General features: G+C 40.8%; 1 protein-coding gene across 2 annotated transcripts in view; it reads right to left on the reverse strand.

Annotated features, from left to right (window-relative positions):
• Window positions 1–27821, reverse strand: part of GLIS3 (GLIS family zinc finger 3) — a 469129-nt gene that overhangs the window by 302381 nt on the left and 138927 nt on the right. For both annotated transcript variants that reach the window (XM_036261134.1, XM_036261133.1), the window contains 2 exons: window positions 22238–22445; window positions 11958–13077 (listed from right to left, as the gene is read on the reverse strand). In XM_036261134.1, coding sequence (XP_036117027.1) covers window positions 11958–13077; window positions 22238–22445 — 1328 coding nt within the window. The remainder of the gene's footprint in view (window positions 1–11957; window positions 13078–22237; window positions 22446–27821) is intronic.

Genomic DNA, 27821 nt, shown 5'->3' on the forward strand with positions numbered 1-27821 from the left:
TCCACTGCACAAAAGCAGCTTTGTTTCTATATATGTGACGCCTCCTAATTAGAATCAATGATTTTTTTTATTGTCGCTCCCGATAAGCGTGTTTGCCTAGCTTCATTTTCCTAAAACACTTTAAACATTTCTAGGACGGGTGAGTGTCGGCAGAACACTGAGACAGGCCTTGAACCAGGGCTGTCGTACTGCATGATGTTTACAATCTGTCATCCTTGGGGGTGATTTTGCAAGCTTAAACACACTAAAGGACATATTATAAAGAGCCAGGCAATTTCATTTTGTTTGAATATATTTATGGAAATGGACCAAAAGTGTCCAGAGAGGCACATTGTCATTTTTTCCTTGAATGTGTGCCAGTTCATGACCAAAAGCAAGCATTCAGAGAATAGGAGAGCATTTATGACCACACTGTGTGTATCAAATAAGCTACTTTATGAACAGATGGGGGATACTGTTTTTCAGGGTCTGAGTAAAAGAGCCCTTCACACCAAATGTCTGCTCACAATGGTGGATCTCTCAGTGACTCATTATGACCCTGCTCTTGATGATGAGCAGATCTCCCGAGAGGGTGAGTGCCTGTGGGACGTGAAGACATCACACATCCCCACGACTTAGAAAGATGATGAGCAGTGGGGAATTACGCACCAAGAACATGTAATTTGGACAAGGTGGGAAAAACTGAGTAATTCGCTTGAGATAACAAGAGTTTTCCCAGCAGTGGTGACTATATGGCAATGGAATCCTTGGAGAGTAAATTTTAAAAAATGGTTGGGCTGGGAAAGATTTAGTCAATTGACATGCAAGTTACAGGAGCCAAGACTGATAAGAAAAAAGTAACAAAACTACTTTGATGAGACAGGGTCACCATTCATGGAAGACTCAAAAGATTAAGACTGAAATGTTTCTTCTTTTCAAGGGGATACAGAGAATGAGGGTGAGTCAGGGGAGAATCAGGGTAAGTCAGGGGTGAAGCAGGAAGAACATTTCTAGTTCCTTGGGACAGAAACAAAGATGTGTTCAGTGTTCTCCTGCACACATGGAAAGACCACATTTCCTAGCCTCCCTTGCAATTAGCTGGGATCATGTGACTGAGTTCTGGCCAATGGGATGCAGGAACAAGTGAAGTGTGTAGCTTTTAGACCAGCTCCTAAAAACTTCTGCACACTCGTCAACGTTCTGTTTTTCTCCCTAGACTCAGGTAGAGGAGTCATTTAGATTAAGGAATCCTAAGTCACTATATGATCACAAGGAGAAAGCTGTATTAGAACATGAATAAGAAATAAACTTTACCAAGCCACTGAGATTTGGGCTGTCTGTTACAGAAGTTGGATTATCTTAATATTTCCAAAAACACTTCCTTGTTATCACTTGTCTTTTCAAATATTATGTTATTTGTCACCTCATTCTTAAGCACAGTGATATCAGAGATCTTCAAGGGCAATGGAAAAACTTAATTTGCTTTCAGATCAGTAGAACATGGGTTACCTAAAAAAAAAGTCTGGTATCATTTTCAGAGGTGTTGAAGGGAACAAGCTGTCCTCTTCTTTCATATAAGTTAAGAAAAAATATTTTATATACTTTTAACTTTTTATTATTGAAAAGTTCAAATCATCACAGAAATAGAAGCAATGGAATAAGGAACCTCGTTGTATCCCCATCACTAATTCCAAGTATGTGTGTATACTTGGAGTTACTGATTGATACATATATGGCCATATACATGTAGGTAGGGAGGTAGGCAGATAGGTAAGTAGGTTGAAGGAGATGGGTAGATAGATAGATAGATAGATAGATAGATAGATAGATACGCATGTATATATATTTGGGGTCTACTATAAGTTAATCTAATCACTGAGCCAGGTACTGTGGGAGGACTCAAAGGTAAAAATGATCTTTGAGTATACAACAGAAGGAACAGAATATGAACATCAAATTCCACAAATAACTTTGCTCTGAGGGCTATACTGAAAATTAAAGTAATCCAGTACCTCAGAATTTGTCAGATATTTTCTTTCTCCTCTCCTTTCCTTGAAGGAGTTTTCATTCTAAGGGAGAAGTTTAATACTTTCCCAGTAAAAATGTAGCTAGTCCTGGGAGGGCAAGAGCACGGAATCTTTTCTCAGTCATTCACCATTGATATGTATGAATTTTTCTCTGCTGAAGTTTTTCCCAAAAGCAAGCCTTGAATAGGTGGAAAGAAAAATAAGAAAGGAGCCCTGGCCGGTTTGGCTCAGCGGTTAGAGCGTCGGCCTACGGTCCAGAGAGACCCAGGTTCAGTTCCCGCTAAGGGCACGTACCTCGGTTGCAGTTTGTCCCAGGCCCTGGTTGGTCATGCAGGAGGCGGCCACTCAATGTCCCTTTCAAGTCGATGTTTCTCTCTCTCTCTCTCTCTCTCTTTCTCTCCCCCCCCCCTCTCTCCCTCCCATTCTATCAAAAAAATGTCCTCAGGTGAAGATAAAAAAAAGAAAAATAAGAAAGGAAATGAAGGACTCTGAGGCAGCATGAGAATTCTAAGGGAAGACAAGTAGGAGTTACTACAAATGCAATAGAGGACACATTTCTACTTCAGAAGGTTGTTTAAGGTGGGGGTCCCAAGTCCATTCTCTTGGCTAACAAAGCACTACTTACTTGATCTTTTCACACTAGAAACTGGGCCTGAGAATGGGGAAGGGAGTGACAGAAGAGAGTTTAGTAGCAACAACATTTACCAACAACGAATGGGCTTACCAGGGCCAATATCCAGATGCCAACTTAAAAATGAAAGCACTTTTAAACAACCATTCTAAAACACAGGAAAGAAATTACTCTAGAGCGACAAGCCTGGGACGCTGCATTGTAAGTGTGAAAAGCAAGACCAGTCAGATGTCCTGTGGGGAACACTCTGAACACCTAAGCCCACTGAGGCTGAGCCTGACCTTGGGAGGCTCAAACCCCGAGAGAGGTGAGTGCTGCTAAAGCAGGGAGCTCAAGTAGCAAAAGGAGAGTCTCTCACTCTGCCTTCTCCAGTCCAGCCAGATTGAATCACTGGGAATGGGTGCCATTTTGATGAGAGCTGACTTAATTTGCACTCCTCTATCCACTGCAAACATTTAGCTCGCTTCTGTATTAATTCAGTGAGAGAGGGCGGGGGAGGAGCTCTTGAAAAGGGGCTGACAGGCTCAGCATAATGAGTGCCAGTCCAGACCTTTGTTTAACAGTACTCCACTCTCTTTACCGATTATAAAAGGAAATATTTAACTAATGGACGGCTACTCATACAGGATAACGTATGTAGCCTCTGTCCACATTTGAATCATTTGACATGACTGATCAAATAGCTTTGGTCTCTAGTCTTCCCCAGGTTTTTAATTCTTTAAAGTCCACCACTGAATGTGCTTTTATGCTTGTTTCCATTTATGTGTTTCCTTAGCTGACCATGTGGCATAAGAAAAATTTGTTATATGATAGCTACCAAGAGATACATTTTAATGAAGAATTAAATTATGAATTTGAAGAGATGGTTTGGGGGAAATCAAAGTTTCATTTCACAGGCATTAAAGCACACACTCAGTGACGCTGCTTCCTGAAATTATTTTTATATGAACTGGATTTGCATTTGTATTAACTAGGTGTGTGATTCTTTCTCATTTTAAAAAACATTCATCCCCATTTGATAGTAAAGGTCCTTTGTGATTTGCCCAAAGAAAATTTCCAGCCTCACTTCCCACCCCTACCTAGTCTGGGATCATCCTGGGAATTGTTTCTTTCCCTGGGCTCTTTCACATCCTTATGCTATCACCGGGCTCGGTGCCTCCACTTGAATGGCCCCCTTCCCTTTTTCTGTATCACTCTCTTGTTTCCCAATGCAACCACCTCCTCTAAGAAGCCTGCCCAGACTCTACAGGCATAGCTCAAAATTTCTCCCCCCTTTTCCCATTAAAACACTTTGTATAGACCTACATCACAGCTCTTGTTTCATTACTGTGTAAATAACTATTTACACAGCTGTCATCCCTGGAAGATTTTGAGTTCCTCCAGGGAATGGCCCATTTATTTATGGCCCATTCGTTTATATCCACCCTTCCAGGACAGGACATGGAATGTGGCTTGTACTCCACGCTCAAATGGATGAATGAATATGCACTGACTGGGTGGACACATCGGCGCATATACTAACTATTTGGATAGGACAACTATACATTCTGGTTTTCCCATGACGCTCCTGGTTCACACTGATATTCAGTGAAATAAACCCCTTTTACTTTCAAAAGAGGTCCAATTTGAATAATAAAGTGTATGATCGATCACCCTAAGTTTGGAGCACATTGCTCCTGCCTGCTCAGAACCGTATTATCTCATTTTCTAATTTCTCAACAACTTTCAAAATGTTTTAGTCCTTCAAAATTCTCTCTCAAAAGGATTAGTCATTCTTTCTACTCAAGTACAGCATATATGACCCAAGAAAATAAAAATAAATGCTGTGCTGCAGAAATAACAACACACAGGTTTCATTCCACTTTCTCACCAAATTCCTGTCTCCACCAACCTCTTATATGAGTGATGACACCTACCGGACTGGCACATCTCCCGTCCGGACGAAGGCTGCCCAGAGGTCAAACAGATGGAAAATCGAACCTGCCTGCCCACGCCCAGGGTCTGTGTTTGCCAGTCAAATATCCACTGCCCAGGGTTACAACATCCATTGTCTTCTCAATAATCTAGAAGCCCTGATTCAGTAATTACAGTAGAAACTAATAAATCTTCAGGAAAAAAAAATTAACATCTCTTTCCACATCATTCTACTCAGAGCTTGAAGAAAACACTCTGGAAGATCAAAGAGAATCCGACCATCTCTTTTTTTTTTTTCTTCAGAAAAATAAATGTGTTTGGTCTTTCACTCTACACAAAGATAGAATTTGAGTTCCAATTCTATGTGAACTCAAAGATGTCAACATGACCACTCAAAATACAGGTAATCAAGAAATATTCCGAAGGTCACGAAAGGCGTTTCTAACGAACTGCCAAACTAATTTTCCACACTGTTGCAGTCTGAATGAATTAAGAAACATACATTTTAAAATTTATATAGGAATAAACCTCAAAAGGTTTGAAATACATGCCCTTAATTAGTTCATTGATGAAAAGATTTACTTAATTCTTTCTAAATTTAAAAACATTATTTTGGGCCATGAAAATTAGAGAAAAACCACAAAACAAATATGAGCTAAAAGGAACATTAACCATCATGTAGTTAATGGTTTTGTTTAATGAGAACAAAACCTCAAATATTTAACCCCTTAGGGTTTCTCTCATTATCTTTTTTTCCCCCTCGTTAATCCTAGAATTGCAGTGCAAAGAAACTTGCTTTAAAATGTTTGCCCAGATCTGCTACAAATGTATTTTCAGGCCAAGGTGCATGACAGGCCAGTTCCCCAGGTAACATGGATTAAATGTCTTCTAAAGGAAAATAAAAATTAAACCACTATCAATAGAAGGCTTCTAAACTGTGTTTTGGGATGTGAAATCTGATTTGACAGATGCCTTATAGACTGTGGTCAATGCCCCTTCTGATGAGAATTTCTGCGGTTTTGCCTCTACCTATAAGAAGTTTGTAATTTATTGTGATATATATATATATGTCTACAGTATGTTGAACATGTATATACACAGATAAATATGCCGGTATCTTTCTTACGTAAAATAGTTTTTTGGGGGGAGGGAAACCTTGCAATTTAGTTGTAGTTTGATTATTGAGTTTGCTTTAATATTTGACAGGCTAATGCCTTATGGATACGATTTGGAAGCTACACTCTCTCTGATCTTTACCAGATGTTTCACTGGTGGTGTTTCAGCCTCAAGAGACAAAGAGGATATCAACGATCATTTCATTTATTTAATCACATCAGGAAGATTTGATAAAACAGAAAACTAAATATTTCAATCACTCTCTCTTCAGAAATATCCATTGTAGCAAAAATGTTTTGAAGATCATTTTATATTAAAGGCAGAAATACTGCATTGTATTTGCAAGGGAGAACACTCTGTTTTACCTTTAAAAATGGGAAGGATGTGACAGATCTGTCAGTTCCACTTTTCATCAGGGAGGCAAGGAGGTGGTGACCACACACATCGCTCGGAGTCTCTTCCCAACCTTCTACCGACTACTGATCGCAGAGAAAGTATACTCTGCATGTGAAATGGACCCTCAGTTGAAAGTCTTCTGCCACTATCAGAGTCACTGCTATCTCATCTCTTGTCCCTGAATTTTATTCCAAGGGAACATGAAATTACCCTAATCATTATCAGAGCATTGATGATAATGAAGATGTACTCTCTCCTGAACACTGCCTCCCTACACCTTAACTGAAATGATAAGGTAGCCTTTCATTTATCTAGACTTCCATGTCAAGACACGAAAGCTTTGGGAGCACTGGTTCTCACCCTTGGCTGCCCATTAGAATAATGAGGGGAGCTGCACCCCAGAACAATTACATCACAGACTCCGGTGGGGGGCCCAGGTGTGCATACTTTATAAAGCTCTTTCAAGGAGTCCAATGTCATTCAAGGAGCCCCACCCTGAAGGCACCAGGTAGGCAACAGCTAAACAATTCACTAGTCTCAGAAAAATCCCTTAAATCTCTAATCTTTGTTCCCCTCCTCTGAAAAAATGGTATGTGTGGAAGGGAGTTAGAATGTTCTATTCACCGATTTTCTTATATTCTTCAACAAAAATATATACTTAGAGTTATGAAGTATTTCAACACAGGCAGCAAAGCATAGAAAATATTATAAGATACCTGTGACACCTATGTTACCATCACCAAGCTAAAAAGAAATTAACATTTTGCTGTATTTGTTTCAGTTCTATTACTTTGGGAGAAGAGGAGATAAAGCAAAATTCCCGTAACCTGTTATTCCTATTTCTTTGCTCTCTAGAAGTATCCATTATCCTATGTTTACTGACTATCCTGAGCACACAGTTTTATTGTTTAGGCAAGTAGTTATGTATATACAACTATATAAGACTGCTTAGTGTGTGTGTGTGTGTGTGTGTGTTTAAAGGTACATAAATTGTATTACACTGTGTATATCCTTTTGCATTTAATTTTTCATTCAACATTGCTTTTTGAGATTTATCCATATTAGCATATCTCTGCTTATCTAGAGTTTTTTTTGTCTAGTTCATTAATTTTACACTCCCTTATATTATCTCATTGGGAATAAACCATAGTTTATTGATTTACCTTATCTACGGGTACTTAGTTTACAATTTTTATTTTTAAATTATTTTTCCTTTATTGATTATAGAGAGAGGAAGTGAGAGAGAGAGACAGAAACATTGATGAGAGAGAACATCAACTGGCCGCCTCCTGCACACCCCCCACTGGGGATCGGGCCCACAACCTGCGCATGTGTCCTGACCAGAAATCGAACCGGTGACCTCTTGGTGCATGGGTCAGCGCTCAACCACTGAGCCATACTGGCGAGACTATTTACAATTTTTAAAAGCAGAGGCACTAGGTAGGGTAGATACTTAGATATAGTTTTGTTGGATATACTCATCTTCTTCTTTACTACATACTCCCCAATATTTTTCCAAAGTGGTTACACCAATTTTCTCTCACCAGTAGTATCAAAGCATTCCCCATTCTTCATACCCTCATCAATACTTGACAATATGAGAACTTATTAATTGTGCCAAAATGAATTGTGGAGTGGTAACTAATAGTTATGCTTAGATGATATTTTCCTAAGGTCTCTTCTGGTTATATTATTGTGGTTACCACCATCAACGCCAAGTCTTATCAAAATAACAAAATAAAGGATGTGGAAAAAAACCTTCCACAGCTTATAATGAATTTACTTTTCCTCAAGAAATGTCTTTCATGGCTAATGCTGGCCCATGAAGCCATAAATCAGGCCATTAAAGAGGAATGGGGACATGGCCCTAGCTCTGTATTTATTTTCTTGTACTCATAATCCAATGTTACTTAAAAAGCAAACTGCCCAGTCTCCAAGCCAAAGCAAATACTCTGGATTTTGCCAGGCAAAATGCCTGTGGAGAAATGAGTCAATTCATACAAAATTCAAAGCTGTCTTTGGTCAGTGACATTTTCGTGAAAATCTGTGGGTGGGTAAAAGTTTTGCAAAATTCCTTTTTGCTATTGGATAAAATTCATCCAGGAAAAATAAGAAAAATTTAAGTGGCGACCCACATTCCCCCTAATTCCCTTATTAACACTCCCGATCCTCCAGCACAACTGCTTTCTATTGTGCATGAAGGAAGCCATCAGTGTTTCTGATCCTGGCAACAAGATTCGGTCCCTCTCCTTACTCTGCTCCGATCAGATAGGCTTTCTCATGAAGCGTACTGGCAGACTGACCATGCTTCAGCTCATTCACAACACACCTTCCCGAGAATGCTACCCAGGCACTGCACACTCTTCAACTTAATAGCAAAAAGACCTACAGTAAAAACATTCTCAGCATACACTCCGCTGGAACCATTACTATGTATACTGTTAGGGATGGTTAGTGTACATCTATACTTGTGAGTTACACTTTTAGGAGCATGAAACAGGGGCCAAGGAAAGAAATTTAGAGACTCCAAGACTTGTTCTGACCTAGGAGTTTGAAACCTTATCATCTCAGAAAAAATGTAATAGAATTCAGCAGAGTTATACCCAAAAATGCTCAAAAGTTCTGTTAATTCCAAGATTCATCAACAATGAGGTTTGTCTAAATTCAGGAAGGTTTAAAACGAATGATTTTGCACCTAGAAAATACTTCAATTAGCAGACAGCAGTGATTAGACTCAGATACTTGTAATAGAATACTGCCGTATCTCAGTTTCTGATTTAACTGAGTTCTGCCCGTCTGCCTAGCATGGCCTTCACTTCTCACGGCTTTCGCCACTGGCTAGGAATAGCTCTGCAATCCAAGCCAGGTCTGGAAAGAGAGCACCTGGTGTGGCTATCCACAGAAGCAGTAAGAATGAGATATACCCAAGGGTGGAGTTGTTTGGGTGGGAAAGAGAAAAACAATTCTCTTCTTCCAGTAAGTTAACCAGATAATACATTAAAGATCCTACCCCAGTCCTGCCACCTAGAACCTTAAGTGGTCTGAATCCAGAGTCCTGGGTAAGACTGAGGAATTATAGTCCGAGATTCTGAGAATGTGTTCTCCCATGCACGACATGAAACGTGGCATCAAGGGAGGACACCAGCAGTAGCCTCTTACTGTAAGCAGGCTGTCACTGAGTAGCCCTTTCACACACCCTTCTTCTACTATGATTCCCAGAAGCTCATTGTGCTGCCTGTAGCCATGGTCACCAAACACAACTGGGTCATCACATCTTTCTTGGGTCAATAAGCTGAGTGAGTGAAAATGATGACTAACTCCAACAATGGTCCACAGAAAATTAATAGCAGTTAAACATATGTAAAACAAAAGTGAACTGGGTCTTATAATTTAAAGTGCTCCTAGTATTTACAGCATGTGACACAGCCACAAGAACCCAACAATCACTTCATGTCTCCAAAAGAGGAATGCGGTCATTTTACTTGGCAAGGGACTTGAGCTTTGAATCAACTACCATCAGATTTCAAAGCAGTAGGAGATGAAACATTTCAGTTTTAACAGTTCTTTGTATCTGGATTCCAAGAGTGTAAAGATTGGTTTTACAAAAGGCAGAAAAATGCATCTTTTTCAGATGTTCATTCACATTAAGCCCAATGTCTTCTATCAATAGACTAGAACTTGAGAAGACTGCTAAACTTTCACAGTAAAATTATTTGTTGCCAGTTAGCTTTAGCCTTACAAATCAAGCAAATGACATGTAGCAACATAACAGTTTTCAGAAGACATAATGTTCATGATATGTATGTGTTATATGAAAATGGAAGTCTTCCTGCTAAAAATACATAGTCCCAAGACTAGAACTGTAGCATTAGTCAGCTCCTAAGAAACCCTGTTTTGTATACATACACTTGCACTATAACATGTATAAGTAAGTGCTTTGTGGTTCTAAATTTGATATGAAATTAAATCTAACAACCTGAATTTTGAAAAGATTCCATTTAGAAGTGGGAAGTGGGCAGACTAGGGGAGAGAAAAATCACTTCCCATCCCATTCTGAACAATAAGTAGAGTGAAAAGCTTTGCAGAGGCCTGCAAACATTCACCTCTCAGCTTATTCTTTCACTGAAGTATTTCTATTTTTAATAGTCATCATGCACTTTAGCAAAAGTCAACTTGTTATATGCCTTTGCAAAGTCTAAGAACAGTGGGAAAATGGGGAAATCCTATTGCACAAAAATTAATTTTGCAACGCAAAAAATATTTTTTTTGGATAATTTAAGCCTTTATGTTTGTTTGTTTTGTTTTTTCAGTAAAACCAAATCCAGCAAACTATTTTCAGCCAGGATTAGTCACAACTAAAAGGTTGGACTGTTTTCGTTCAGAGACTGAATGTCTTTCCTGACTGCAATAGGCCTGTGTGTTCCAAACAGAGTAAATGGAATTGCCTTCAATTGCTTGTCTCTTTCTGGCATTTTTAATGCAGAACCCTACTGACAGACTAAGGTTTTGCCGCCTGGAATGTAATTATTCTTTTCACTCATATAACCTGGCAGTCTCACAGTGTATCAGCTTCAGGTTTTCCTTAAGAAAAATCACAACATGGGGCATAATGTAACAACAAGAAATACAATTTCATTCCGCCAGAAATTCTTAAAACTCTTTCAAAAATACCTACTGGATGGCGAAAAAGTGCTTCTAATACTTGCATTATAGCTATCACCTGTTTGGTTTGCTTTTGCATGAATCGGACAACTTGGCCAATCTATAATAGAAAATAAACATGGTCCAGATTCTTTATCATCAAGACATACTACAGAAAGAAGGAATTCTGTTTGGGGGATCTCAGTCTAAATAAGTTCAAAATTATTTATATATTTCATACATTTAGTGACCTTGAGCATATTCAATATCCAAGGAGTCCCTATAACTCTCAGATTTTAGCTCAAAAAGAAATAATCCTGTCCATCTAAACTAATATAAAATGCATGCTCTTCTTTTTTTTTCAAGAGTTAAGTGAGCTGTCTGAGATTGTGCAAAACTGCCCTGTGATCCCAAGGGTGATGTCCTGATTATAAACACTGAGGGCTTCTGTGAGGTGTGAGATGATTGTGAAATCATTTAAGAGTCATATTATTAAAAAATAGTCAATTTTGCCAAGAAACAGAGATAGTTCCAGCATTGATGTTGTGAAAGGGGGAGGTGGAGGAGAAAGAGACACCATGCCCACGCCCACTTCCTTCAACACCAAAGGTGTTGGTTCTTTCTCCTATCCTTCCCACAAAATCAGGGAGCTCCTGTGGGCTCCTGCCCCTGTGGTATCCCGAGTGCTTTATGCTGGCTGTAAATCATTAACCAGCCTCACACCCTGGATTGTGCAGAGTGCAGGCAGGAGAGAGGGTGCATGCAGCAACATGTTCACTAGCCGATCTGCTAAGTGTGAGTCCCTCTCCAATATCAGAACCAGCCCTCCCCCAACCCCAATACTAGCCCAGTTATGAGAGGGAGATAAAGAAAAATCACTGAATATTTGCTTTGGAAAAGACATAGCTTGATGATGGTGCAGTGTGTGTTCCTCTGCACATTTCAGCAACTTCCAGTTGGTGCCTGGCAGGCATCTGTTTTCCAAGATTTGGGACCCTGTGGAAGATGAACTTCTCCTGACATGGTGGATCGTTTACATTAGCAGAATAGAATCAAGCAGTGAAGGGATACCCAGTAGCCAATAAGAAATCTTCCCCTTCCTCAGACTTAAGAGGAGTCAAATCTCATGGATACCCAGACCCCGCGCGTCATCCACATTCCATAAAAGGAGAAAAATGTCCCCTGACTTGCCGGCCAACTGTGGAAAAACACATGCCCTTTCAATGGGCTCCCATGGGCTCGGGAAAACTCACCGTACACTTGTTGGGCTTCTCTCCGGAGTGGACTCGCATGTGGATCAGCAGTTTATAGCGGGCGTTGAACGGCTTGTACCTCCGAGGACACCCCGCCCAGAAGCAGGTGAAGTCTTCCCCTTTGCGCTGGTCTATGTGCACCTTCTCGATGTGCCGCACGAGTTCTTCCTGCTGGTCATACAAGGCACTGCAGTCGATCCAGCGACAGCAGTGCTTGCCCCCGACGTCGTCCATCTCCCCATCGTCCTCCAGGGCGGTCTGGGGCAGGGCCAGCGTCTGGGCGTGGGGGCCCAGCTCTTGGTGGTGCAGGTGCGGGTGGGCATGGTAGGGGGGCGGGGGGCCTTGGGGCAGGGGTGGCAGAGGAGGCAGGGGCGGCGCGGAGGGCAGGTCTAGAGCCCCGCCCGGGAAGTCGTCCGGGCGCTCGGTCTTCAGCAGGCCGGCGGGCTGGCCGTCGGGGCCCGGCAGGCCGTGCTGCACCACCATGTTGTTGACCAGGCCGGGCTGGGGGCCGCCGTGCTCCAGCTGCTGCATGCGCTCGTACTCCAGCGGGCCGTCCTCGCCGTAGGCCGGCAGCGCCAGGCCCCCGCTGGCCACCCGCACGCCCTTCTGGCTGCCGGGCACCGCGCACGGCTGGGGGATGCAGCTGCCGCGCACGCCCAGGAAATGCCCGTAGACCTCGGGCTGCGGGGACATGTTGGCCGGGGAAGCCCTCGACCCGTTGATGTAGGCGACCAAGGACGTGGGAGAGGTGCGGATGATGGTGTTGAAGTCTATCCCGATGCCGTCGGACAGCGGGGACAAGGACAGCGCTCTCTTCTTGGAGCGGGCCGAGTGAGACCGGGCGGAAGAGTGTCGGGGGCTGGAGTAAGGAGAGTGGCTATTTTCCATACCGAAAAGGTAGGATGGCAATGCGTTCGAGACGCTATTGCCGGACATGGCTGTCCCCGGAGGAAGGCTAAAAAGGTCCCCTAGATCAATGCCATTCTGAGAGCTGTGGCTGGAGGAGAGCGAGGGGAGAGCCCTGTAGCCTTGAGTCCACTCTTGTTTCACGCTCAAAGCCGACTGACTTTCTGTCAGACTCAAAGTCGTGGACGCCAAAGACTCACGTGAAATGAGGGACCTGGAACAGCAGCCAGAAGGAAAGAAAGAAAAAAAAGACAAACATTTTAGCAGGATATAGATTGCTTAAGAACTAAAAGAACATTGCATTGACAATCCCTTAAGTATTTCCCCTAATTACATTCTCGGCTAAACACACATTCTTTGGCTAAGATAACACCAAGGCTTTTAGTTCCAGGTAAATAACATTTTACCAAGAACAATAAAGGCTAATGCTCACTGGACTAATAAAACAAAAGAGCTATTGTTATAAATAATCTTAATACTTTCACGATAATAAATAGTCTCTTTGCTTTATTTTTAAACTTTTTTTATAATGTAGGGGGAAAATTAGAGACCTGGGAATAATTACTGATGCCCATCATGGCAAACCAAATAAGCAGGTATACATTAAGCACCTACTGTGTGCAACACAGTACAAATAGGCATTGCTGGGAATACACGTCTGTTTGAGTCCCAGTCTTTGAGGAAGACCGATTTAGTGAAGTGAAACATAAACCCATACTTGACTTGAAAAAAGGTAAATCCTCCAAGTCAAAGTGTCATCCAGGATACCTAATAATAATTTCTTCACTTTGCAAACAATTCCTCTCCTGTTCTCTTCCTACCCTTTTTCAAAACATGCCTCCTGTCACAATATTTACCTGCATATCAAAATGGTTTGTAATGTAGTCTGACCACTTTAAAATTCATTTTGCTTTATTATGACATCATTGCCTTAAAAAACCACTGAAGAGAAAACTTTTGTCCCTTGGATGGGAAATTAGTCACAAAGGCTAAACACAATTCACTGTATTTCTCAGTTGGACATGGAGTGTATCAGAAAAACCTGGCTTATATATATGTACCTGCACTGTATTTTTACAGAGATCTTTTTTCTGACAAAAGATTAATCAAAACAAACTATTATATAAATGTCTGTCTTCCCAGAATGAACCCATATACTACTTCCAAAGGAACTGAGGGAAAAGAGAAGTATTCTCACCCCATCTGTTGTTCTTGTTCCTTTTTACAAAATGGAAGCCAGAAACAGTTTCCTACAAGCATGAGATATTAGCCAGAAAATATCTCAGCTCTGAAATGCACAGTATAAGGTGATATATAACACCATTATGGATGTGATGTTTCCATCAGGTAAAGTGATGTTTACCAATGACAAACACCACAGGAATTGACGTCCAGTTGCCCTTGACACAGATTTTTTTCTTGGTCTACATTCTTATATTCGGGCTGAAGTCCTTCCGCAAGCCCCAAAGTGGTTTCTGAACCATCTGTTTCTTAATTCCCCATGGACACTTTCAATTATTTTCCCAGCACACCCGCAGCGTGTGGCTCTCCCCGCAGAGCTCAGGTGAAGGTTCCTGGTGATTGAATGTCAAGGACCTTTTGGTCCCTTCCCCAGGGAGATCCAGGAATTACTTTCTGACCCAAGCAAAATCAGTAGTTGTGTCATATATGAGGCAAAGACAACTGATTTTGCTTTACACCCCAAGGTTGAGAAAGTTTACAGAACATTCTCAAATGCATTTGTGTGGTCGCTGTCACACTGCAGCATTTCAGATTTTTGAGCAGTGAACAGCAGACAGCAAGTATTTTAGCCACCTGTATGTACTTTGTATATGTAATTATATCATTTGGTTTGAGGACAGCCTATATTAAGACATGTTTATTTGTCCTATTGTCCAGAGATGTTTCATACTTTTCTCAAATTATACCTAACTATGGCTCAATTTAAATCTGAGCATAACTCCAGGCAGGCATGTTCCTTAACGCCTAAAACATCAGTTTTCCAAGACAGTTATCATATACTTTTCAGAAAGCAAAGTCTATATTCTATTCATTAAGGCAATAATACATACAGAGAACTCTCTTTTCTATCTCAACACATAATAAGAACAAAACTTTCAACAAATGGCCTTTACCTCGCGGCCCTCGTCCCTCCTGTGCAATTACCCAGATCTTTTATCTTTCAAAGTTCTTATCTATGAAACCTCCCCCAATACACTAGCTCTCAGTAAGAATCCTCTTACCAAAGAAGCTACATGCTGTCTGTACTGTGCCTTAAATGTACCTAACTTCCTCAATAAAATTATCTTTCTCAATAAAATTCGAAACATTTCTACAGAAGGGATCATTTTTATCTCCCCCAGTACTCACCAGAGTGTTAGATACATAATAAGTTTTCAAAAAAATATTGATTAAGGAAGTAAATAAATAATCAATATAATAACCATCTGTTATAGCTTACAAAGCATTTTCCCTATACATTTGATATGGCCTGCAAGGTAAGTAAACTAGACCTTTAAAATAACTTCTACTGCCTTGCCCAGTTTGGCTCAGTGATTAGAGTGTCGGCCTGTGGACCAAAGCATCATGGGTTCAATTCCCAGTCAAGGGCATGTACCTGGATTGCAGGTTCGCTCCCTGGCCCTGGTCCAGGCACTTGAAGAGGCAACAAGTAGATGTTCCTCTCTCACATCAATGTTTCTTTCTCTCTCTCTCTCTCTCTCTCTCTCTCTCTCTCTCTCTCTCTCTTTCCTCTCCCTCTCTTCAACTCTCTCTAAAAAAAAAATCAATGGGAAAAACTAATATCTTCGGGTGAGGATTAACAAAAATAAATAAAATAACTTCTACTTGAAGACCAAATTCCTTATAGAAGTACAAATGAAGCAGCATTTGATAGGCAGTCACCTAACTGGATCATATACATCCTCCGATGTTTTCCCCATATCATATCCCACATAACCTCTGCTTCATTAAAGGACCTGGTCTAACAGGCTTAAAGTCACACAAGTGACGATTAGAACCCACATTTTCCATTCTCTTTCTGCAACAATATGTTGAATGACCGTAAGAAGAGTGATAGCCAAGGTGAATTCCTTGGTTTAAGGCCAAGCTCAAAAGAAATACTAACTGCCCTGGCCGGTTTGGCTCAGCGGTTAGAGCGTCAGCCTGCAGTCTGGAGAGACCCGGGTTTGGTTCCCGCTAAGGGCACGTACCTCAGTTGCAGTTTGTCCCCGGCCCTGGTTGGGTCATGTGGGTGGCGACCACTCGGTGTATCCCTTTCACGTCGATGTTTCTCTCTCTCTCTCTCTCTCCTCTCCCTCCCTCCTTCCCTCCCTCTCTCCCACTCTCCCACTCTATCTGAACAAAATGTCAAAAAATGTCCTCAGGTGAGGATAAAAAAAAAAAATACTGACTTACAGACCGCATATAATTCCTCAAACTGATGCTTAAAAAGAGAGACAGTGAAGAGAGAGAGAGAGAAATATATATCCTAGTCTATAAGGAAGTTCTTGTCTATGTGCCTGGGCAAATCCCCTGGAAGAATTAGCACCACATCTAAACACAGGATGGCTTTAGAAAATGTTAGAACTTATATAGAGCCCAGACGCCATCCTCAGCCCCCTTGGCCTCCTCTGAGCTTTGTGGACACAGTGTGACCTAAAAGGAAACCCTAAAAAATTCCATCCCTAAAAATAACCTCAATAATTTCTGGTTTAGAAGAGAAAAATGGGGGTGCCTTTTTGGATCTGGAATGACATTATTAGATTGGTGGTTGAACTTGTAACTGATGAACTAAGTAGACTTTCTGTGTTTTGGGTCCATCATCTATAATACATGGGTAATACCTACAGGTAGTTTATAAATATTCAATCATAAAGTGTAGAATCACAATGGATGTGCAAGCACTAGAAAAACTAAACATATACAAAACCCATGCAAGTGACATCCAATCTCTTCTACTGCCCAACTTTTGTCAGATTTGTATATGAAAGGGACTGTATGAGGTTATCGTATCAGCACATCAGCCTTGTCATGTTAGGGAAAAGATGGAACAGCCTGTATTACAGAGCTCTGCAATGCCTAAATCAAGAATGGCTCCTGGATCTTTAGGTGGGTAAGGTATAGTTTGCATTTCTCATTAAGTGGGACTAGTCAGAAATGGTTGGGAAATTAATAAAGGCAAATAGACAGCACAGGGCATGCATGAGTCTCATCACTGGATTAAAGAGAACCCACAAAGCTAAGGAAGATTGCTTTTTCCAAAATGAGGCACTCCAGGAAAAAAAACAAAAAAAAAAAACTCAAAAGAGGTCAAAAGGAGAAAAGAGTCAATAAATCTATAAAACTACTCAATGTGCCCTGGCTGGTTTGGCTCAGTGGTTAGAGCATTAGCCTGCAGTACAGAGAGAGCCGTGTTCGGTTCCTGCTATGAGCATGTACCACGGTTGCAGTTTGTCCCCAGCCCTGGTTGGATTATGTGGGTGGCAGCTACTTGATGTGTCCCTTTCACATAGATGTTTTTTTTCTCTCTCTCTTCCTCTCTTTCCCTCCTACTCTATCTGAACAAAAAATGAAAAAATGTCCTCAAGTGAAAATAAAAAAAACAAAACTACTCAATGTTATCAATAATTGAGGTGCAGATTTTTTTTAAATAACATTTTGCATATAAAATTGGCAAAAGTAATAAAAATAGTAATTCCTAGTATTTAATAAGATATGGGCAAACAGCCCTAGCTGGTGTGTCTCAGTGGTTAAAGCATGGGCCTACGCACTAAAGCATCCTGGGTTCGATTCACGGTAAAGGGCACGTACCTGAGTTGAAGGTTCTATCCCCAGCCCTGGTCGGGGAGCATGCAGGAGGCAACTAATCAATGTGTCTCCCTCACATTGATGTTTCTCTCTGTCTCTCTGTCTGTCTCTCTCTCTCTCTTTTTCTCTCTCTCACTCTCCCTCCCACTATCTATAAAAAAAATCAATGGAAGAATTATCCTCCAGTGAGAATTAACAACAAAAAAGATATGGGAAAACAGGAACTCTCAGACTACTGTGAGCTTATAAATGAGTAAGCCTTTTCTACGGTGCAGTACAAGAATACATATCAAATGCCTCAAAACTGTACGTTTCCAACAAATTTTACTTTTAAGAATTTATTCTAATAACCACAGATATGCAACAAACTATGTACAGGATTGAACCTATAAAGTATTACTTATAATATATTTTTAAAGTTATCTTTATTGTTGAAAGTATTACAAATGTCCCTCCTTTTTTCCCCATTGAGACTTTCCTCCTCACTCCCTCCCCACTTCACCGGACTGTTGTCTGTGTCCAGACAGAGGTTTGTCAGTCTATTCCCTACTTCCATGTCTCTGGATCTATTTTGTTCATCAGCTTACTTTGTTCATTATATTCCACAAATAAGTGAGATCATGTGATAAGTGTCTTTCTCTGATTGGCTTATTTCACTTAGCATAATATTCTCCAAGTCCCTCCATGTCATCTCAAAGGGTAAGAGATCTTTCTTTCTTACAGCTGCATAGTATTCCATTGTGCATATGTACCACAGCTTTTTTATCCACTCATCTATTGATGGACACTTGGGCTGTTTCCAGATCTTAGCAATTGTAAATAGTGCTGCTATGAACATAGGGGTGCATGTATTCTTTCTGATTGGTGTTTTAGGCTTCTTAGGATATATTCCTAGAAGTGGGATCACTGGATCAAATGGAAATTCAACTTTTAATTTTTTTTTTTTCATCCTCACCTGAGGACATTTTTCCATTTTTTGTTCAGATAGAGTGGGAGGGATAGAGAGAGAGAGAGAGAAACATCAACGTGAAAGGGACACATCGAGTGGCTGCCACTCGCATGAACAACCAGGGCCGGGGACAAACTGCAACCAAGGTACATGCCCTTAGCGGGAACCGAACCCAGGTCTCTCTGGACCACAGGCCGACGCTCTAACCACTGAGCCAAACCAGCAAGGGCTCAATTTTTAATTTTTTGAGGAAACACCAAACTGTTTTCCATAGTGGCTGCACCAGTCTGCATTCCCACCAGGAGTGTACTAGAGTCCCCTTTTTCACTTATAATATTGAAATAAAGGGAAACTAAATGCCTAGTAACAAAAGACTGATAGAAAATTATAGCTTCATTTATATACTTTTATTTTTTTATTTATTTATTGTTTATCCTCACCTGAGGAAATTTTTCCATTTTTTGTTCAGATAGAGTGGGAGGGAGAGAGAGGAAGAGAGAGAGAGAGAAACATAGATGTGAAAGGGACACATCAAGTGGCTGCCACCCGCACGACCCAACCAGGGCCGGGGACAAACTGCAACTGAGGTACATGCCCTTAGTGGGAACCGAACCCAGGTCTCTCTGGACCGCAGGCCGACGCTCTAACCACTGAGCCAAACTGGCCAGGGCTCATTTATATATTTTTAAAAGCTTTTTTAAAAAATATGTTTTTATTGATTTTTTTTCAGAGAGAGAGGAAAGGAGAGAGAAAGATTGCCCTGGCCGGTTTGGCTCAGCGGTTAGAGCGTCGGCCTGCGGTCCGGAGAGACCCGGGTTCGGTTCCCACTAAGGGCACGTACCTTGGTTGCAGTTTGTCCCCGGCCCTGGTCGGTCGTGCGGGTGGCAGCCACTCGATGTGTTCCTTTCACGTCGATCTTTCTCTCTCTCTCTCTGTTCCTCTCTCTCCCTCCCACTCTACCTGAACAAAAAATGGAAAAATGTCCTCGGGTGAAGATAAAAAATAAAAAATAAATAAAAAATTTAAAAAAAGAAAGATAGAAACATGGATATGAGAGAGAAACATTGATCAGCTGCTTCCTGTATGCCCTCTACTACGGATTGGTCCCACAACCCGGACATGTGCCCTGACTGGGAATCAAACCATGACCTCTCAGTCCATGAAACAATGCTAATCCACTGAGCCACACCGGCCAGGCTATTTATATACTTTTTATTTTATTTTTTTATCCTCACCTGAGGACATTTTTTGTTCAGATAGAGTGGGAGGGAGAGAGAGGAAAAGAGAGAGAGAAACATCAACGTGAAAGGGACACATCAAGTGGCTGCCACCCACACGACCCAACCAGGGCCGGGGACAAACTGCAACCAAGATATGTGCCCTTAGCGGGAACCAAACCCGGGTCTCTCTGGACCACAGGCTGATGCTCTAACCACTGAGCAAAACTGGCCAGGGCTATGTATATACTTTTTAAATAAAATGGAATCTTGGGTAGGAAGAAGCCATTATATGATGCTGAAGACTTTCATTACAAGAGGAAGTATTTATATTAACTGAACAAAGTGATTATAACACTGTATAGATTACTAGATCAATTTGGTGCAAAGAAAAACCTATGCTTATGAAGTATGTGTTGCGTATAACTAGAAGGATGTATCAAAATTCCACCCATGGTGGCCTGAGCATGGTCAGATTCAGAATGACTATCATTTACTGCCTTGTGCTCTTTCATATTTTCCACATTTTCTACAAGAGTAAGAATTATATAGATAATCAGGAAAGAACAATAAAATTATAGCTTTCCATAGGGTGGCCATCATTCACACTGAACAGTTCATGCCCATCTCCCCATACTCTGCCCCCAATGGATAACACACCAAGCTGATTCTCTCTCCATCTTTATCTCTAGACAGCAAATGCCTTCAAGTTGTATTGCTGCCTCCAGTCCTTTCTCTCCTCTGACAGAACACACAAACCAAGGGTCACAAATAAATGCAACCTTTCCAAATTGCTAAAAGTAAGTTTCATACTTCACCAAGCCACTTTCCAATTCCTGTTTCTTTGCTCATCATGCAAAAAAAAAAAAAAAAAATTATTTCAACAGGAGGACTCACAAAATACATAGTCAAAAACATATGTCAATGCCTCTTTAAGATGTTGTCTTTTAAGGATATAAAGTTATGCGAAGAAATCAAATATGCCAGAAAACACAGAGATAATAACACTTCCTGGTCAAGAGACTGCATTAGGTACGTGGCTGGAGCAGCTTGTGCCCTTCCTACCCGTCAGTTTCTCCGTTAATTATGACTCTCTGCCTTCAAGGCATAGGCTGGACTTGCCACGAACAGGAAGCCCAAGGCTTCCCAATGACACCTACCCCATGAGCAGTTAATTTTACATGCAAACTCAGCAAGTCTCAGGAGTCCCTCAAGGCATAATCATCAATGGGAAAATGACAGCAGCAGCTTCCCCTCACAAAAAATCTCAGGTGAAAAACAAGTTTCCATATCATAAAAAAAAAAAAAAGGCACAAAAAATAATCCAGGAGCTATGATTTCAGAGTCTCAAATAGCAGCTAGGAGGACAATGCAGAGACACAAGAAGAGGAAGGAGGGGAAGAAGGGAAAGAAATAGGAAGGAGAAGAAGAAATAAGATCCCAGAACTGCAAGGCATCTCAGTAGATTTCCAGCCCTAAGAAGAGGAAGCAGAGGTCTGAAAAGTCAAATTCCTTTGCAAAATCACAGTTACAACAGAGCCAGGACACAGAGGCAAAAACTTTGCATTCTCCAAGAATGCAACTTCTAGAGGATGAAATCATTCATTTCAAACACAGAAATGGACCTTATACATTGCACAGCATTTTGACTTCATGTCCCCTCTAATGTCAACCTTAAGAGGTATATTTGTCTGAGGGGGTGGTTTCCCTTTTCCTACTTAATTCTCTCCCATGGAAAGATACGCAGCATTTATTAGGCCTACTTATTCTGGCACCTAGTCAGACACTGTGTTGAAATGTTATGTAACTCACACATGAAAGTATGTCTTCCCAGACACATCATGAAGTCTTGAAATTCATGATTTCAATCTTCATTGTTTCTACTATCTCTCTAAACTTTAACTGTTGTATTATGTAGACATAAGGTACTTAATAGGCACTCCAGTAAATGGGTGGATAGGGGGACAGATAGACAGACAAAACAGTTGTAAAGCAGCCTGGAGACACTGCAACATACACAATGAAAAATGAACAAGAAAGACAGATGCACATGGACATTTCAGTTTTCTAGGCTATGACACACGACTTGCTTCACCAGGAACTGACAAACTTACACACTGGAGTTTAGTCACTGAGGCCCCAACATCTCAAGCTGTGCATTAGTTTCACTCACACCACAGGGCAGCAGGTATTAAATCATGTAAACTATTCCTACCAATTAGGATGATATTACGGCACATACTTAAGTTTTATACACATTCCCCTAAAAAAAAAAAGCTCAAATTATAAGAGTAGCTTACGCGAGTGTGAGTGAATGTGTACGTGTGCAGGAAGGGAAGGGAAAACACTCAAGGGGTGTTATTATACCATAAGAAGAGGGTAAAAAAGTAACTTGAGACCTGGTATCTGAAGGAGGTATGTTCAGGTTGGCTGCATTCATTGCCCTCTGTAAGCTAGGACTGATCTGGTTGCATGCTGTAGAGACCTGGCTTGCTGGAGGTGAAATGGGTCCCAGTCGCTGAACCATCATGGGGCTGCTGGTGACCACTAGATTGTTGCAGCTGCCTTTTCCAATGGCCTTGCACTGAGGCCCAAAGCCAAGAGCCCCTAAAAACAAACGAATCAGGTTAGCTTTCATGTCCCTTACATCAGAAATCAGTAAATACACACATGTGCACACTTTTATCAGGTCCCTTCTTTAGAGACAGTCCTTGGATGTTTTTTTTTAGTATCAGTGACACCAAAAAGTTTCCTCTAACTGCAATGAAAAAGCCATAATGCTACAATAGAAGCTCATCTATAATCACCACTTATAAAAAATGTGCTTATAAACTGTTCCTTCTGTATACAAGTGCCCAGTTATATTAAGAATCATATTTTATCATCTCCTTACCTAAAGGATTAAGGTGATAAGTAGATGGGATTACTTATATCAAACCAAGTCTTTTCTAGAATAGCTATTATCCTGAATCACCCAGCAATGAAAGTTGATGCTGCTGGTGGGATGGGGGGGAAAAAGGGGGAGTGAAGCTGGTTTAACTGGTTTACTTCATTCCATTTCTGGCCTTCCAAAAAGCCTCTTTAAAAGAATATAGTCTGGCTGCCCTGGCTGGTTTGGCTCAGCTATTAGAGTGTTGGCCCATGGACCAAGGTCCTGAGGTTTGATTCTGGTCAAGGGCACTCACCTCGGTTGTGGTTCAGTCCCTGGCCCTGGTTGGGTTGTACGGGAGGCAACCAATCGATGTCTCTCTCACGTCGATATTTCTCTTTCTCTCTCTCTCCCCCTCTCTTTGTCCCACTCTATCTGAAGATAAACAAAAAAATATCCTCGGGTGAAGATTAAAAAAAAGAAGAAGAATATAGTCTGGCTATGTCTCTCCATCTTTGATTTCTCCTCTTCATCCCAATACATTGTCATTGGACATAGAACCAATTTTTAAAAAATCAGCATGGCTCTGCCTGGCTTGGCTCAGTGGTTAGAGTGTCAGTCCGCAGATCAGAGAGGCCTGGGTTCGGTTCCCACTAAGGGCATCTACCTTGGTTGCAGTTTGTTCCTGGCCCCGGTTGGGGTTGTGTGGGTGGCAGCCACTCGATGTGTCTCTCTTACATCAATATTTCTCTCTCTTCCTCCCACTCTCCCTCCATCTCTATCTGAAGATAAATTAAAAAAAAAAAAGTCCTTGGGTGAGGATAAAAAAAAAAAAAGGGATGAGAGAGCCATAAACAGAACACTCATTCTAACTAGACATTGATTTTTCATTTCAATATTAACAGTCTTTGAATATAGTAAAATTTGGTACATACTCAAAAGGGAAAGAAAGAAAAAAAAAAGGAAGAAACCCACAAGAATCTGTGTCCTTAGGGAAAATGAAAAGCAAAGAGGAGAAAGGCAAACACTGTCATGACTCACTTACAAAAAAATAATAACGGTTGAATCATTCTAGACATTCTTTTTACATGGATGTATTTTTTTTTTTTTTTTTTGCAAACTACCTGGTCAAGTCTCAGTGACTGTACACTCTGTTTCCATTTCAAACGAACAAAAATAAGTATGACCTCAGTTCTTAAGAAATTAGGCTCTAAATTTTTCTCACCAAACTTCTCATCATTCTCATTGATATATGTGGGATCAAAGTAGGTGGAAAAGCATCATTAGAACTTTCCTTAGCCCTAGGGGATACAATTTCCTATTTTCTTGTCCAAAAAAGTAAATCAATAGCCCAGAAAATGACCGTCATCTTTTGAAACATTCTCTTCTAAGAGCCCACAAAACTGAAGGATAAATAAGACCCTAGGGCAATCACTATGCTCTCATCAATAAAACCAGGCCTTCAAAATGCTGGGAAAGTCACAACATCTTCAGCCGACAGGAAGCTTGCTATAGTCCAGCCCTCTGGAAAAGTAAAATCCAAGTAGTGACTGACTTGCCCAAGGCCACCAGGGATTTACTGACAGAGCATAAACAGATTTCACTGGGGTGTATTTTCATGGCACCTGGGTGCTTAAGTTTAGGTGCTGGCTGTTTTGTTTGTTCTGTGGATACTTTCCAAAGTCATTACCTCTAAGGGAAAATGCTTTTTTTTTTTTTTTTTTAAAGATACACAAACCAGAACTTTCCCTCTACCTCTTTCACTGTGGCTTATATCTGATGCATCTTCTTATGCCTTGAAGGATCAGTTATAGTCTCTTTTCATAACTCATAGAACATCAGGGTTTCATCCCATTTCCAAGAGCAGTGGATCCCTGCCTGGTTTTGGTCAGTAGTTAGAGCACCAGCCTGTGGACCAGAGTCACAGATTCGATTCCCAGCCCCGTTCGGGAGGCAACCAACCTATGTGTCACTCTCACATCAATGTTTCTCTCTCTACTCCTCTCTCCCACTCTATCTGAAAAAAATCAATGGAAAAATATCCTCATGATTAAAAAAAAAAAAGTAGAGGTTACATTTTTATTCAATGACCATAAACTTAGTATCTTCATAAATTCTATCAAACTACATGCCATTTCTTTTAAAATCCCCCTTTACCTCAGAAAAAGGGCAACATGATGGTTCATAGCCTAATCCAGTATAAAAGACACTCCAGTTCTCTCCCGAGGTCCCATCCGTACCAGCTAAGCTATTAACAGCAACATCAGCTGTCAGGTATTCTGTCAAATTCAATGTCATATATTTATCTCAGCAACTCATTCATTTCATGTCTTCTTCCTCCTCAGTCAAAAGGTATTATCTACCTCTAAAACAAAAACTTATTAGCTGCTAGGAACAGCACACCCAAGAACTTTCATCAAATCTAAGACGCCATATATTGTAAGACATACCATTATATTTTATGTACCAGTTAGAACATGCAAGGTCAATTAAACTAGTGCATGGTGTTGCTATTTCAGAGATGTTCTGATATGAAAATATGCATAGGTTAGACGGGAAAAGCACTAATATAATGGCTGGGAAATTTCTAACCCTTTTCCTTGTTCATGGTCTTCTGTGCCTAGAATGCCCTTCCCCTAACTTGTCTACCTAGTGGGCACCTCTGTATCTTCAAGGTCTCAATTCAAAGGTCATATCTCTATGACTTCCCCACTCCCACTGCCAGCTGGGAAGGTTTGACAAATTCTTCTTTTAATTTCCCTACAATCTTTCATAACACATCTGCCCCCAAACCTTCATGGAACGAAAAGGTTTACATGCCTGTCACCCCCTCCTCTTTTATATGTTGCTGCATTTTAAAGGTCAAGCCCTTGTTTGTGGAATCTTTGCTTCCTCAGGCCCTAGCCCAGAGCCTAAACAGCACATAAACAATAAAGTATGTCAATGAAGTTAAGAAGAAATGAATGAATGACAATAAAAGACAGTGATATACATGAATATTAAATACTGACAAATTACTTCCACCAAATCCTTCTTGATTTTGTTTGTTTAAAGGCAGTGCCATTTTTTCACAAACAAACTCCAACTAAGTTCATCCTTTGACACATTCCACAGTACTGCTTATTTCCCAGCATCTCCGTGATTTTTACTGTATTACCTCCTACTCCCAAATATACGGGTCAACTTGAACCTCATCTAATCACAGAGGAGTGACAGCTTCTGACAGGTGTCACATACAGATGGCATCCTAGAAGCTTTGGGCTAAATGGTACATTTCTTGTTTGTGGCACAGCTGTGAGAATGTTCTGGAAAATGGTGTCATCTGTCTCAAAAGTAGAGGCAAATAACTGTTTGACCTGGGGCCACTGTGCTCAATGCAACCATCTAATTGTTTTCATAACTCTAGACAGAATGAATGCCTCCAGACTACTCAGAATAATGCAGTACTTGAAGGGTGGGCTCCCCAGCCTGCCTGGGATCCTCCCCGCCCTGCTGTGAGTTGTTGACTTGGGCACATTACTGAAACATGCCTTATCTCCATGTCTGTGTCTTCTCATCTGTAAAATGGGATTAAAAATAACACCACCTCATAAGGTTGTGGTATATCTAGTGTAACTTACACATGTAAAGGACTCTGCACATTGTCTAGCACATAGTAGGTACTCAAGAGGTATTAGCTGCTATTGTTGTTGTTATTATTATTGCTCATAACTGTCATTGCATTTCTGCCCCATTCTTTTTCTTGAAGTAAAACAGTTCTTTATAATTCCTTGCATAAGACAAGACAGTATATGATTCTATTTAATTCACAACTCATTTCCAATGTTCTATCTGCTTCGAGTCTGGAGCCAATTTTTTTAAAACCAGGTGTCACCACAGATAGAAAAAAAGTTTTCAACTGGCCAAGTTTAAATGTTCCTTGGCTTGTTATTTGCTGAAAACAAACTGTACAACTTTTCTGACTACCAGATGTGCCAACTACTTCTGCACTGGTTTTCATTTTGAAATACTGCTTTTTTAGCGACTACAAAATGTTTTTTAAAAACGCGTTTACGGCTCAAATAAGGATCTGAGTGGATGGCATTCTTAGTATCACACACATTCTAACCAAAATCACAGTGTGCTGGTGGGAAGCACAAACCGTTTACATTTTCCAGTTTCTGAACTAAAAGGTCATCTTAGCAGGAGTATGTTTTTATTAACGTCTTCATTAGCTTAAAGGGTTCTGTTGAAGTCAAATAGTTGATTATGTCACAATTATCCCTGCTGAGCCCGCATCCTTCAGGACAGCATGTGTTTATCCACCGGTTCCTCTAAAAATGACATAGATATGGGGGAACAGAAATGACATATATATGGGAAGAAGGTAGGAGGAAATAACCAAAATTTCTTGGTTGTAACAGTTCATTCAACTGACACTTATCAAATGCCAACCACAAGTCAGACAGTCCCTGGAGACAATGGTGAGCAAGACGGACATTCTCAGTCCCCACGTATCCAGTACCTTAGCCATGAATACAAACACCGAACCAGCCATTCGCTGTGAAAGAGGTGATCCCTGCTTCCAGTTTGGATCATAAAAAAAGGCTTTCTTTATGGGTCAGACATGATTGAATGAAAACAATTTCTATATGGTTCAACCTAACATATGCAGGATGTCAGAAACAGAAAAAATACGTATCAGGATTTAATCCTGCCTCCCCTAATCACTGGCTGTGGCACTGAACAAGGTCCTTAAAGTCTCTCTGCCTCAGTGTCCTGCTCCCTGAAATGGGGACAGGAATAGGCCTACCTCAGAGTTGTTAATAGGATTAAAGGGGTTAGCATGCATTAAGAGATGTCTTACCACCTCTAAGGATCCGTGTTTTCTTCCCACTCTTTCACTTTAAAACATTTCACATCTACAGAAAACTCACAAGAATAGTGCAATTAAACTCTTTATTTTATCTAGTGATAAACTTGATCTATTGATCAATATATTCATCTATTCATCTCTCCATATATAAGCTTATTATCACCATTAATTTGTTGAACCATTTAAGAATAAGTCATATACTTTATGCCCTTTGCCCCTAAATATATAACCTATATAACCTTAACACAATCACCAAACT

Source organism: Molossus molossus, unplaced genomic scaffold (assembly GCF_014108415.1).
Source record: "Molossus molossus isolate mMolMol1 unplaced genomic scaffold, mMolMol1.p scaffold_m16_p_14, whole genome shotgun sequence".
NCBI classification, from domain to species: Eukaryota; Metazoa; Chordata; class Mammalia; order Chiroptera; family Molossidae; genus Molossus; species Molossus molossus.